This window comes from Pan paniscus, chromosome 2 (assembly GCF_029289425.2).
Source record: "Pan paniscus chromosome 2, NHGRI_mPanPan1-v2.0_pri, whole genome shotgun sequence".
Taxonomy (NCBI): Eukaryota; Metazoa; Chordata; class Mammalia; order Primates; family Hominidae; genus Pan; species Pan paniscus.
Genome location: NC_085926.1, coordinates 122960761 through 122975975, shown reverse-complemented (window position 1 = coordinate 122975975; position 15215 = coordinate 122960761). Strand labels below are relative to the sequence as shown.

Below are 15215 nucleotides of genomic sequence, written 5' to 3'. Positions count from 1 at the left end.
AGCCATGCTGGGGGAGATGAAGAAAAGTGGATAAATTCAAGAGGTTTGTTTTCTGTCTTCACTTTTGTTAAAAAAGAAACTTTCAAATACATGTGTTGGGAGGTAAGGAAGAGAATGTGTTTATTCTGTGGCTTGGCTTTGTTTCCTGTGTATCTTAATACTGATGGCTTTTGTATCCTAATACTGATGGTTTTACGTAATAGCCAGGTTTCTGTGCTATTTATTTAAATAAAAGGATAGGAAAATTGTTGCATGGCTTGTATTTGCTCATAGTCTACCTGTTGCCTGTCTTCATTCTCAACCAGCACCTAGTGCTCTAGAAGCTTGGTGAGGAGGGGAGGAAGGTGTCAGCCCTGTACCTCATCCTTGTTTACATCCTTGTTTAGTAGAAACGGGGTTTCACCATGTTAGCCAGGATGGTCTCAATCTCCTGACCTCGTGATCTGCCTGCCTCGGCCTCCCAAAGTGCTGGGATTACAGGCTCCAATCTTAATTTACTATCGAGAATCCGGCTACTGGTGTTTCATCCTGGATCCTACAACTAGAGAACACAATTTTCTTGTATTTCCACAACCAAAAAATCAATAGGAATATTTAATAAAATTTATTGAAGATATGATTTTACCAGAAATACATAGATATAAAAGCAATTCATTAAAGCTTTTAATATTGCTTTCTACATATGATATGTACTTGCTTAAATCACTGCTAATTTCTGGTAATTAAATTTGATGTGTATCTATTGAGGAGCTACTCAGTCCCTAGCATGGTTGATGCAGTGATTCCCAGACTCTAGACTTAACTGATCAGTAATGTTCCTTATAAAATTGGGGAGTCTAACCTAGGGTTGCCTCCTTTTTATTTTATCAAGTAAAAATCTAGAACTGAATCAAGAATTTTTAGGCCAGGCATGGTGGCTCAAGCCTGTAATCCCAGCACTTTGGGAGGCCGAGGCTGGTGGACCACCTGAGGTTAGGAGTTCGAGATCAGTCTGGCCAACATTGCGAAACCTCGTCTCTACTAAAAACACAAAAAAATTAGCAGGGCATGGTGGCACGTGTCTGTAATCCCAGCTACTCAGGAGGCTGAGGCAGAAGAATCGCTTGAACCCAGGAGGTGGAGGTTCAGTGAGCCGGGATCGCACCATTGCACTCCAGACTGGGCAACAAGAGCAAGACTCCGTCTCGGAAAAAAAAAGAAAAAAAAAAAGAATTTTTATATCTACTATCACCATTAACTCAAAAAATTAAACAACACCAAAGGGTGGGAAGTGACCAAGAAAAGATTCTGCGTTATCTCCATTACTTTTTTATTTATTTATTTATTTATTTTTGAGACAGAGTCTCACTGTGTCACCCAGGCTGGAGTGCAGTGGTTTGATCTCAGCTCACAGCAACCTCGGTCTCCTGGACCCATCCATTACTTTAATAAAAATCAGATTTACTGAGGCATAATTTACACATGATAAAAGGCATCCATCTTAAGTGACAGAGAAAAGTAGAAAGGACAAAAATCTTAGATTATAGAACAGTTATCAAAGAGGAACAAATTAAGTTTTTAAAAAACTCATAACTCACATTTATTTTTCTTTTTCTACCGTGGGTTGGTGAAAATTTCATCGGGGCTGGTGCACAGGTAAAAGTTAGGAGCCACCATCCTAGGAGTGGCTTAAAAAAGGGAGCTTTTTGGCCGGGCGTGGTGGCTCATGCCTGTAATCCCAGAACTTTGGGAGGCTGAGGCAGGTGGATCACGAGGTCAGGAGATTGAGACCATCCTGGCTAACACGGTGAAACCCTGTCTCTACTAAAAATACAAAAAATTAGCCGGGCCTGGTGGCACGCACCTGTAGTCCCAGCTACTTGGGAGGCCGAGACAGGAGAATCGCTTGAACCCAGGAGGCGGAGGTTGCAGTGAGCTGAGATTGCACCACTGCACTCCAGCCTGGGCGACAGGGTGAGACTCTGTCTCAGAAAACAACAACAACAACAACAACAAAAAACTTTTCTCAATATGGAGAGCCTTGGAGATAGCCATTGAGGATCCCTTGCCAGAGAGTAGGAAGTTGTAGGCGAGGGCACCCCTCAAGGCAGGGTGGTGACTGTAGAGTCAGGGGAGACCATTCTTGAGAACTCACTCATTCCTTCATTACCTCCAGCCAATATGCTTTTTTGTTTGTTTTACGTTTAGCCTATCAGCTTATCACTGTGGTGATCGCAGCCGCGGGAGGTGGGCTCCTGCTCATCCTAGGCATTGCACTGATTGTTACCTGTTGCAGGTAAGTGATGAGGGTTCAGATTCCAATCCCATTCCTTTGCCTGTGCTATACAAGGGTCAGTTTGTATTCTTTTACAGGATACTTGAGATGGTTCACAATATTAAACCATAATGTGTGACTAACCCATTTTTAAAAAAGGAGAAAGGGAATTCACGATAGTTGGTGCCTGTGAGGAAAAAGAAGGGGAGTAAATGGAACTTCATTTTCTTTATTAGAAAAGAATAGCTGAAAGCACAAGCAGGAAATGAAAAAAGAAATAAACTGGGCTTCATCAGAATTAAAAACTTTTGTACTCCAAAGGACACTATCAAGAAAGTGAAAAGACAACCCATACTTGCAAATATGGGTTGCATGAGAAAATACTTGCAAATTATGTGTCTAATAAGGGACTTGTATCTAGAATATAGAAGGAACTCTTACAACTCAACAACCTAATTTTAAAACTGGACAAAAACTTGAATAGACATTTCTTCAAAGAAGAGATACAGATGGCCAATAAGCACGTTGTCTTAGTCCATTTTGTGTTGCTGTAAAGGAATACCTGAGGCTGGGTATATTAGTCCATTTTTACACTGCTGATAAAGACATGCCCAAGACTGAGCAATCTGCAAAATAAAGAGGTTTAATGGACTTACAGTTCCACGTGGCTGGGGAAGCCTCACAATCATGGTGGAAGGCAAAGAGGAGCAAGACATGTCTTACGTGAATGGCAGCAGGCAAAGAGAGAGCTTGTGCAGGGAAACTCCCCCGTATAGAACCATCAGATCTCATGAGACTCATTTACTATCATGAGAACAGCATGGGAAAGACCCACCCCCATGATTCAACCATCTCCCACCAGGTCCCTCCCACAACACGTGGGAATTCAAGATGAGATCTGGATGGGGACATAGCCGAACCATATCAATGGGTAGTTTCTAAAGAAAAAGGTTTATTTGGCTCACAATTCTGATGGCTGCAAATTTTGAGATTGGGCGTCTGTATCTGGTGAGGGCCTCAGGCTGCTTCCACTCCTGGAGGAAGATGAAGGGAGCCACCTGATGAGAAAGAAAGCAAGAGGTGGGGGGCTAGGGGAGAGGTATCAGGCTCTTTTGAACAACCAGCTTTCCCAGGAAAGGTATTAGTCCTTTCATGAGAGATCTGCCCTCATGGCCCAGACACCTCCCTGTAGGCCCCATCCCCCAGCACCTCCACACTGGGGATTAAATTTCAGCATGAGACTGGGTGGGGACAAACTATATCCCGATCATGGCACACACGAAAAGATGGTCAACATCATTAGTCACCTAGGAAATGCAAATCGAAACCACCATGAGACACCACTTCACACCCATTAAGATGGCTATTAAAAAAAAAAATAGAAAACAGCTGCTGGGCACAGTGGCTCAGCCTGTAATTCCAGCACTTTGGGAGTTCGAGGCGAGTGGATCACTTCAGGTCATGAGTTCAAGACCAGCCTGGCCAACATGGTGAAACCCTGTCTCCGCCAAAAATATAAAAAATTAGCTGGGTGTGGTGGTGCATGCCTGTAATCCCAGCTACTCGGGAGGCTGAGGCAGGAGAATTGCTTGAACCTGGGAGGCAGAGGTGCAGTGAGCTGAGATCATGCCACTGCACTCCAGCCTGGGTGACAGAGCCAGACTCCGTCTCAAACAAAACAAAACAAAACAAAAAAACACCTAGAAAATAACAAGCATTGGTGAGGAAGTGGAAAAATCAGAATCCCCCATACACTGCTAGTGGGAATGTAAAATGGTGCAGCCGCTTTGAAAAAGTCTGAAAGTTAAAGACAGAGTTACCATTGGACCCAGCACTTCCACTCTTAGGTATAGCAAGAGAAGTGAAAAGGTATACTCACACAAAAACTTCACGTGAATGTTCACAGCAACATTATTTACAATAGCCAAAAGGTGAAAACTCTACCAATGTTTGTCAATGGATAAACAAAATGTGATATATTTCTACAATGGAATATGATTCCAGCATAAACTGAATGAAGTACTGATACATACTATAACATGGGTGAACCCTGAAAATACGCTAAGTGAAACAAGCCAGTCCCAAAAGACCACCTACTGTATGATTCTATTTATATGACTTATCTGAAATAGGCAAATCTAATAGAGTTGGAAAGTAGATTAATGGTTGTCTAGGGCCAGAGTGGTGGGGAAAAGGGGAGAATTGGAAGATGGTGGCTAAGGGGTATGGGGTTTCTTCTTGGGGTGATGAAACTGTTCTAAAATTGTGATGATGGTTGCACAAGTCTGAATATGCCAGAAACCATTAAATGAGTGAATTGTATGATATGTGAACTGTTTCTCAGTAAAGCTATGTACAGAAAGAGAAGCAGACAAAGAAAGATGAAATATTTTTGCAGTAGAGAAGTTGTAGCAGCAATGTGGGATGCTTTGGGCTTCCTGGAAGCCACTGAGATTGGGTTTCTATTGGAAAAGGAAGAGAAAGGAGGAAATTGATTCCCCTTCTCTGTGATGATCTATTCAGATAAGGGAAAATTATGACCTCTGACTTAGATGATAATAATGGCAGGAATTATCTAGATGTAACAGATGGGGGGAACCTCCCAAAATAGCTAGTTATCTTTTCTACCGTTGACATAAAGGACATTTTAAGATATCCTCTGTCTTCAAAAAGGCAGCAGAGAGCAATGTGCCCTAACTGCCCAACTAGGAATGCAGGCCTTATGGTATAGCCTTTGCCTATTATTTTCCAAATTGCCATCAAATCATCAAAGATAAACCATATGAGTGGAAATAAACTCCAGGGGATGAGACTAGGAATGGTTACCTAGAGGGACATAACCTGAGCGCTCAAGGGACAGAAGCCTCATATTTGCTACGTGTTCTGTACTGTGTGGTGTACCCATTTGGGGAAGGAGCCTGTGCCTGCTGGCTCCTGAGAAGAGAAGGTAGTTGTGCATGAGTATGTCATTGTCTGAGCCCAGGTACCCCACCCACCAGGAAGCAACACAGTGGCAGGTCTGTTCCCAACTTCCACAAAGAGCCAGCACCTAAGCCACATGCTAGACATTTGGTTTTATGACCCTGAGTCACTTTTTGCCTTCCCTAGAAAACTTATTTGTAGTTTAGTGAGGTAGAAAGAAAAAGATTTCAGATTATCCTATCTGTGACAAATATAATTTAAAATTTCTGATCCTGGACCGGTTAGATAGGTGAAGAACACAGATTCCAACAATTTGCAGTCAGTGAGATCTCACGAGTAGCATTTCTGTAACCTGCTGAAATGAGAATTTGTACAGGTGTATAAATAGGTGGGCTTTTTCATAAACAAACCATTCTGTTTTTATGACTTGTGAAATATTTGCTTCGTGTAGTAGAAAGAGCACTGCCCGGAGAGTTGGAGGCCTGAATTCTAGTTCCAAACCTTCTAGTAGCAAAAGGTGACCCAGAGGACAAGTCAGGTCTCTTTACTGAGCTGCAGCTGCCCCATCCTATCCCCAGAGCTCCTGATTCAGTCAATCTGGGGGAGACCCAGACTCTTCCCATGTAAATTCTGATGCTTGGGCAGCTTGGGATCCACTGGACTAGAATGAGTCTAAGGGCCCCTCTGGCTCCAGCATTCTGTGAATTTATGACCCTTGTTTTCCTGGCCACCCCCAAGACACAGTGATCTCTGTCCTGTAGAAGAGTCTAAATCTGCCCTATTGCTGCTGTTTTTGTCCCCCTGCCCCCTGATAATCTGGCCCCTTTGGGTTGGAAGAATTTTTGTATCTTTTTTTGCACCTAACTGCATATTTACTTGTTGTAGGCAAATACCAAATAACAACAATAATAATGCTACTCAGTGGGCAGCTACAAATAAATATAATGGTAGCTTTCAGTTGAATTTACATTATAAAATCATAGTTGGTGCTTTCACAGTATCACTTCTTTACAGAATTGAGCTTTACAAATATTTTTGTATCCCACAGAAAGAATAAAAATGACATAAGCAAACTCATCTTCAAAAGTGGAGATTTCCAAATGTCCCCATATGCTGAATACCCCAAAAATCCTCGCTCACAAGAATGGGGCCGAGAAGCTATTGAAATGCATGAGAATGGAAGTACCAAAAACCTCCTCCAGATGACGGATGTGTACTACTCGGTGTGTATTCCTGTGTCAGGATGACCCCAGGGCCCCCGGTTCCTCTGAGAAGTAAAGGAATTCTGTTTTGTTGTAGTAAAAGCATTACAGTTAGTTAAGGGTTAAAGAGTAGTGGCATGAACCTCTGATTTACTAGTCAGTTTACCTACAGTCTATTTGCATGGTACTTATCAGTGTTGCTATTGAGGTATGAAGGATATTTCCATAAAGCACATTATATTTATGTGGTTGTAGCAGTAACCCTCTTGTTACTAAACTTGGCTTTTAAGTTACAGGAATGGAAACTGAAAGGTAGAGCAAGAATTTAGTGATATTTAGCCTTTGGCCCTTTCATTTTTATCTCCTGTCTGCCATGCTTACCTTGTGTGGTTAGGTACTTAAAACTAGAGGATTGGTGGCTGGGCACAGTGGCTCACACCTGTAATCCCAGCACTTTGGGAGGCCGAGGTGGGCAGATCTTGTGAGTCCAGGAGTTTGAGACCAGCCTGGGCAACATGGTGAAATCATGTCTCTACAGAAACCATGCTCATCTCTACAAAAAATTAGCCTGGCATGGTGGTGCTTGCCTGTGGTTCCAGCTACTTGAGAGGCCAAGATGGGAGGATTGCTTGAGTTGGGGAGGCAGAGGTTGCAGTGAGCCAAGATTGCACCACTGTACTCCAGCCTGGGCAACAGAGTGAGATCCTATCTCAAAATAATAATAATAATAATAATAGCAATAAACAACAACAACAACAAAAAAAACCAACTAGGGGGTGGGGAAAAGGTATAAAGAGAACAACAATTCAATGTCGTCCTCAACAAGCACTTCTCAGGTTTAGAATATTGTATACTCAGTAGGCCTTTAATAATTTGCTATGTCCAGCCTGGACTGCATCATTTGGAAAGGTAGGAGACAACCTTGAACCCTTGCTGCCTCTCTCCCATATTGAATTTAACCTGTGTCATATTCCTGTAAACTGCCCAGCTCATTTCATATCACTGTATCAACCATAAAGCAAACACGAACAGGCGTATCTGAGCTGAAAAGTAAATGGTTATCAGGTGACTTCTCGTGCCATGTGGAGCTGTTTGAGGAATAGCAATAAACCTTGCCCCGTGGGGACTTAATGGTGTTAGACAATCTTGTGACAGAAACCATAATTCCTCTGGTTGCTGTGGCAATTAACCATGGGGATGCAGACTTTGGATGGGAGGGACAAGTTTGTTCATGCTAAGAAGCTGTTTATTTCCATAGACTCTTTTTGGAAAATTTGAACCTAGAGGAAGAACAAAAAGTTATAAATAAGGAAAAAAACATAAAAGAGATACAAACTTAGCTCTAGCAAAAATATTCCCATTGATATTTCTGCATTGGGCTTTGTTTCTCTGTTTATCAGGAAAGTCCTTTTCCTTTACTAACTGAAGCTATAACTGAGCTGGTATTTTACGCCGGTGTGTCCCCACACTCTCATCCTTTACTCGGGACTCCTCAGCCCCAGCACGGTTCAATAACTAGCAACAAACAGGCCTGTGGCATCATAGGAACCAACTTCACTGCATGTTTCCATGGTATTAAACAGTTACCTTAAATAAACGTAGTCAAGAATGTAAATGAACCCCATCTTTATTCCAAAAATAGCAGGCTGGCCAGGCACAGTGGCTCATGCCTATAATCCCTGTAATCACTTTGGGAGGCCAAGATCGGGGGATTGCTTGACCCTAGGAGTTCAAGACCAGCCTGGGCAACATGGTGAGACCCTGTCTCTACAAATTTTTTTCTTTTTTTAATTAGCCAGGCATGGTGGTGGACCCCTGTACATCCAGCTACTCAGGAGGCTAAGGCAGGAGGATCACTTAAGCCCAGGAGGTCAAGGTTACAGTGAACAGTGTTTGTGCCATTGCACTCCAGGCTGGGCAATAGAGCAAGACCCTGTCTCAAAAAAAAAAAAAAAAAAAAAAAAAGGCCGGGCGCAGTGGCTCACGCCTATAATCCCAGCACTTTGGGAGGCCAAGGCAGGTGGATCACGAGGTCAAGAGAGCGAGACCATTCTGGCTAACATGGTGAAACCACGTCTCTACTAAAAATACAAAAATTAGCTGGGCTTGGTAGCGTGCACCTGTAGTCCCAGCTACTCGGGAGGTTGAGGCAGGAGAGTACCTCAAACCCAGGAGGCAGGGGTTGCAATGAGCCGAGATTGCGCCACTGCACTCCGGCTTGGCGACAGAGTGAGACTCCATCTAAAAAAAGAAAGAAAAAGGAAAAGAAAAGAAAAGAAAAGAAAGAAAGAAAGAGAGGGAAAGGTAAAAAAAGAAAAAGAAAGAAAGGGAAAGGAGAAAGGAAAGGAAGGAGGAAAAGAAAAAGAAAGAAGGAAAAAAATAGCGGGCTGAGCAGTCTGTAGAGGCAGAGCCTAAGCTTAGGGCATGAAACTGTCACCTGGGTAGACAAGCTGTTCCACACAGTGGGCTCAGGTGTCGTCCAGGTGATTCCCACATTGGGCTCTCCTGCAACTCATTTATGATACATAGTAGCTAGTATTTTATTTCTGCCAAGAAATAATTTACCTTTGGTGCTACTATGAAGGCCTCCTCAAAGTAGCGGGCTACTCTTATTCCCAGGGAGCCTTTTTTTGAGATCTAACTGGTCACTTGAGGATTGCTGTTGGCCTCCTGGTTTGGGGTCCTAACTCCACCTGCAACTAAATGGTCGTAGGACCTTATAAAGGTCAGTTCCTCCATTTGCATCAGTTGCCTTCTGCATGGTTGCTGGGACAGGAAGGATTAAAGTGGGTTGTGCTCCAGAGAGAAAGATACTTTAAAAAAATTAGAAATAATTGGTAGAACCACATCATACAGGAGAAACCCAGATCTTTTCTTACATTGGTCTAAAATCATTGGGATTTAACACTGTAATTTAAACCCAAGAATGATAAATTGACTTTTCTTCTTTTCTCTTTGGCAACCAGCCTACAAGTGTAAGGAATCCAGAACTTGAACGAAACGGACTCTACCCGGCCTACACTGGACTGCCAGGATCACGGCATTCTTGCATTTTCCCCGGACAGTATAACCCGTCTTTCATCAGTGATGAAAGCAGAAGAAGAGACTACTTTTAAGTCCAGGAGAGAGAGGGACTCATTGCTCTGAGCCAGTCACCTGGGACCTCTGCTCAGAGGACCGCACCAGGAGGCTGCGCCCAGGATTTGTCGGGAGCCACGCTGAGTGGCAAGCAGGAAGAGGGACAGGCATGCGGGGCGTGACCACAGTGGAGGAGACAGGTGGATGTGGAACCACAGGCTGCTCATTCAGCACCTTTGTTGTTACTGTGAACGTGAATGTGGGCCAGTATCAAGAGTCTCTCTCTGAGTGACTGCACCATGGCACTGGCACCAGGGCGACTATTAGCCAGGGCAGACCACTAGACATCAGTGCAGGGACCTGGTTTTCCCTTCGTTTGCACTTTAGTAAATTGGGTGGGAGGTTTCCTTTTGGATCTGTTTCGAGACTGTTCCAGAAAGAAGGCTTCCTTTCCCGAGACACTTCCATAGGCAGCAATTTGGTGATTCATTTGCAGCAAAATACTGGCTTGTTAATTATTTTCCTGCCCAGCGCCTGCGTGCTAAACAACAGATGAGGATGAGCGTACCACTGAAGTCTGAAGATGTCACCGTTGAACGGACAGTGTTTTCATATGTTTCTAGGTTGTCTTATGCTACAGTTTCCAAGCCAGCCCCCACAGTGAGGAAATGTGTGAGGCACCGCACACAACTGCAATGTGTTTTTTAAGTCAAGGTGACACATGTATTTAAGATTTTGTTTTTTTTAATCTCTTTGCAGTTAAATCTCACTTTTTCAAACAAGCCTGGATCAGGGCAAAACAACTTATATTTGGTTTTAGCTGGAGGCTCAGCAGGCAGATTGCAGGCAGGGGGGCGCTTTTCATCCATGAGGGCTCAGCCTGGGGCCTGGGACTCTGATCACCATTGTGGAGGCCAGAGGCAGCTGCGTATGGAGGAGAAATGTCAAACTGAACGCAGGTTTCACCACTCTAGGAAAGCAGCTTGTTGAGCCCCTGCAGCTGGATGTGGTTAGAGGGATGGGCTGAATAGGCAGGTTAGATTTCCTGCATCAACAGTGCTTTGGGAAGCTGCGTGGATTCCTGAGGAAGAACAGGGAGCCGAGATGGAGCCACACATGAGTTTGCTCACCGGCTACTGCAGCACTTTGTACCCAGAATCTCATGTCCACAAACCCCATGTAAACTTTCAACCACTCAAGCCTGTTTATTCGGCTGAAGAAATAACTTTTTTTTCTCACCCAGTCATTTGTACCTCTTCATATGGCTGTGTCGCACCCTCCAGAAACGTGGTTATACTTCCAGTCCGTGTGGGAGAACTGAAGACTTCCGGTTGGTCGAGGAACTGAGGGTTGACCTTCGGGAAGGAAGTTCCACTCATCTTATTTATTATGCCTGTGATGTGGGTCCTGCCAGGGAGACATCCAGTACTCAGTGTCTTTAATTGCCACCTGGGGAACTGTGTTTATTGGCCTTCTTTGGGGCATCCTGGTTTGGGATGAAGTGAGGGGAATACAGAGGTAAAAGAATTGTCTCCACCCTGAAGCGGGGAGTCCCGCTTCACATTTCTGGAAATGGTGCAGCCACTGGGGACAGTTCTGCCCCGGGCATGGTTGTTTCTTCAAGGTCCTCTAAATATAATCCCTATTCTTACATAATCCTTGGCCCTGATGGTTTTAAGCAAGAACTCCTGTGTCCCGTGGTCTCCACCACTCACCATCACCCTGCTGTAGCAAGAGTCCTAGTCAGGGGAGGTGCATTTTAGTAGTTAAATTGCACTCATCCATGAGATAAATAAAAGGAGAACTGTTTTTATCAGTGGAGGCTAACCTAAAATTTCAAAGTGTCGCCTTTTTGAAAGCTTGGGCCTCTCTCGCTGTAGAACCAATGGCCCTTTGTGGCTCACGGCCTCGCACCTAACTGGAGAGTTCTGAGCTCCTGCAGCTCATCTGAGCCCACAGACTAGGCTTCTTGGCTCCTTCCGCAGCATGCCTGCTCACCCCCAGAACCCGCAGCTGTGGGAAGAGCCATGTAGGGAGGCTATTCCCAGGCATACACTTCCACTGCCTTCAGCTGACGTCACAGCTGACAAATCATCCCCTCTATCGGAGCCAGAAGACTTCAGCTCCACAAAATGAAGTGTTCTGTCCTGAAAACATTCTTGGGAAGAATCCCAACATCGAGAAAACGGTGTCCTGTGAGTTCCAACAATGCTTCTTGTTCATGGGTTTCTTCCGTATGGAGTGGATTAAGAGTGTTTTATTTTGTTGTTTTAACTGAGAAAAAAAGGAGGCACCCACAAGGTTGAGGTCACACAGTCTCCACAGTTTCCAGGAGGCGTTTGGGTGTGGGGAAGGCACCTCCAGAGCATGAGGCTCTAAGAGGACATGAGTAAAGCATGTCTGTGACCCAGTGAGGAAGGGAGAGGCCAGCTGCACTCCTGCACGGGGTTCCTAGCTGCAGAAGGGTCCCGCCTAGGCCAAGGGGAAACACCTGATAGCAGAAGAGGCCTGGATGCACACCTGGCACGCGGAGGCTCTCCGCCCAGACACAGTGCTCCATGTCAGCCCCTGCACCTGGGGTGTGTGATTCATGTGCACAGATGCCACAATCCTGCACCAATATCCCACAGATGGAGGAAGGTGAGAGGAAGGGGCAAGTGATGTGTAACAGCTCAAGAGATGCTTAAACCTCCATAGAGAGGAGCCAGGCGCAGGGGCATCTGTGTGTCCCGTCACACACTGCAGCAGGGAAGGGTGGCTGGCTGGCTCCCTGGCATCAGTGGTTTGGTTTAAGCTCCAGAGGGTCTTATTCCATTGTCTTTTCCTCTGCCCCTTGAGCCAGCCTAAGGCCCTGGAGTCTGTTTCTTTAGGCGGATGAACTGACATGCTCCTACCATGACCAGGCTCTGGGCAAGGCTCCTCACAGTATCCTTGAGAGGTGGGCATGGAAGTGCCCATTTCTCAGGTACAGAAACCTTCAGAGAGGATAAATAGCTTGCCCTGTAGAAGCGGGACTGAAACCCTTGTCTGCCTGACTCCCCCAGCTACTCTGCCCACTGTAGCCCCCTGCCTTACTGTCCTGGCACACCCCTCACCATCCTGTATACCTTAAATATCAGAGGGCAAGAGAGAAAGGGCTTTAAAGATAAGTTATTTTTTTAAGGAACCTTAATATTATTTTTAAGAAGTAACCAAATTAATGACGTGAAATGCAAAAAAAAATGCTGACTACCCTTTTGAAAATGTGCTTTCAGATTGGTTTTTATATGTATTTCTTAGACACTTGTCATTAAGAAAATAGTGGCTGGCTTGTGCTCAGCAAGAAGCACACTGGCACGTGGCTTTGGTATAGGAAGTGGAAGGCAAGGACCTGGGTTTCTGACAAGTGCAGTCAGACATACACATCCATCTGAGAGTTGCTTGCCTTGTTCCCATGGTAAGGCCATGGCTCCCACATACTGGAAGCATATTTTTGTGAACTGTTTTCAGAATTGGGAACATATTCAGTGGAATGTCTTAAACGCTGACACATCTTCCTCCTTTGAGGGGAAGTATATTTTCAGAAACAGCTAAGACATTTAGAGCCAAAATTGCTGATAGGTGGTTCAGTCAAGTTGGCTGATGGCATCTGAGGTCAAAAACTAAGATGTGACGATTGAGTTCTTAAAGAGGTAACTCTTAAAGTGGGCCCAAGGGAGAAGGCAGCATCTTTGGACTCCTAGGCTGGATGGCTACCCAAGAATATGCCGTTGAAGGATGACACCTATTCAGATGTGAAAGTTCCCAGGGCAGGCACCTTTGGGTCACCCATCACGTGTGGCTTTTTGGTGCCTGCGTGAAACTGTGTTGCCCCCTGGTGAGATGCCCGGGTGTCCTGTAAGCCGATTTAACTCTGCCTGAGGAAGAGGAGCTGTCCACTCCAGTTGCCCTTGGCTAAGTTTAGCCTAACACACCCAAAGTTAGGGTTTTGACCCATAGTTCTAAAATACACAAATTTTGAGACTACAGCACTTCTTTGGAAAGAGGAAGAATGCAAAGTTCAGTATTTCAATACTTTGTATTTTACTTGAAATTACCCTTAGTAGCATCTTTTTTTTCCTATCTGAAAGCTTTTGTGTGGATGAGAAGGGACATTTCATTTCCTCCCTTAACAAAGTGTCATTCTGAGGTTCTCATGTGTGTTTTTGGAAATAGAGATACTGGTTTTGTAGAGTTTGCCTTTGGGTATGTTTTCTTTTTTTCTTAAATCTCCAAGGAAGAGAACTGACTAAAATAGTAGGAACATGAAAGTATTAAATGCCAATTAATTTGTTGTAGTAAAGTATCTTCATTAGCGTTATACTCCATCATATCTGGTGTAAACTGCTCACAGAAAACCCTATGAAACCAAAGGGGGACCATTCAGGTCTAAAAAGAGACAGGTCCGAGACTGGGTCTGTCACCTGGGCATTTTCAAAGAGGACGTTTTGAAGAATTTGCATATTCAGATTTTTAAAATGCGCTTAACATACTTCATTACAGATTTCTTGGGTAGGGAGGATGGGATAGGCCAGGGATGGGATGGAATCAGTTCTGCCTGGGAAACTAATCCGACTCATTTACCTTTCTGTATTAACCTTGGCCTGTCCTAAAAAGAGAACAACTGTTTCATCATGAGTTGCTCTGAGTTTTGTTAATGTTTGTGTTGGTGGATTGACGGTTAAATGAAGCATTTAGCTGGAATATGAACTTTGGGAGTTTTCATGTTGTCCTGGATTTCTCTTTGTAAACCTTTAAACCTTAGCCCCTGGTTGATTGTGTTAAACCCATTATGAGAGTGTTATTTAAAGTTGTATTATAATTGCAACCTCCACTAATTATTCAGTACTGTAGCAGCAAAGTATTATTTGTAAGAATTTGGTTATTTTTATACTTATATCCACTCTAAGTCTGGCGTTCTAGTCAGTAAAATGATGCAATAAAATTAATATCATTTTCATTGTGTGTTTTCCTCTTAATAACAAGAAAACCAGACCAGAATGCAACAAGTTACCAGTTGTACAGTGAACTTCCACATGGCAAATGTGGAAGCTGAGTCATTTCTGTATTCTCAGTGCCCAGCACTGGGGAAGTACACTTTTGATGATGGATGGGTGGACAAACAGACCTAAATGGCAGGAAGCCAAACTTAGATACAGCACCTGCTTTTGTTTACGTGAATTGGAGACCATAAGTGTGACCAATTCAGATACTTACAATTCCCTCCTCAATGTCTCCCACTACCCCTTCCATGCCAACTCTTCATGTGCTGGAGGAGAGGGGAAAGTAAGCCTATGTGTGCTCTGGTGGGGAGAATCTGCAGAACTTTAAGATGGTGGGCCATGGATCTTACACTCATGGTGGCCGAGGGATGTGGCTGCCTGTTTAGATATACGTTCGTGAATGAATTGCTTCCTTGGATGCCTTGCAGGTCAGGGATGATGAGCCTCTCATATGCTTTATGGCAAAAACCTTGGCACTGGGGGAGGCCAATAATGGCAGTTTGGGGCAGGAAGGTGACCTTTTGGCAGGTTGGATCAGGGCTATGGCCTTCCAAATGAATGGAGGTGGCCAGTAGCACTCTTCTCTCCTGAGCCAGCCCCACCCACTCAGCTCTCCCTTCCCCACAGCTCACAATCCCAACTGAGGTCTGAGCAGGAACCCAGGACTGACCCCTTTCTTGTTCCCCCTCAGCTTAGGCAGACTCATAAACATCGCATCATTTCCGGACCTTCTCTCCC

At 44.4% G+C, this 15215-nt stretch overlaps 1 protein-coding gene across 3 annotated transcripts in view; it reads left to right on the top strand.

The window, feature by feature from the left end:
- HEG1 (heart development protein with EGF like domains 1) overlaps positions 1-14434 on the top strand; it is a 90175-nt gene extending 75741 nt beyond the window's left edge. For all 3 annotated transcript variants that reach the window (XM_034957247.3, XM_034957246.3, XM_034957245.3), the window contains 3 exons: positions 2188-2275; positions 6225-6399; positions 9345-14434. In XM_034957247.3, the coding sequence (XP_034813138.2) occupies positions 2188-2275; positions 6225-6399; positions 9345-9494 (413 nt within the window). In that variant the 3' untranslated portion in view covers positions 9495-14434. The remainder of the gene's footprint in view (positions 1-2187; positions 2276-6224; positions 6400-9344) is intronic.
- Positions 14435-15215: the final 781 nt, after the last annotated feature.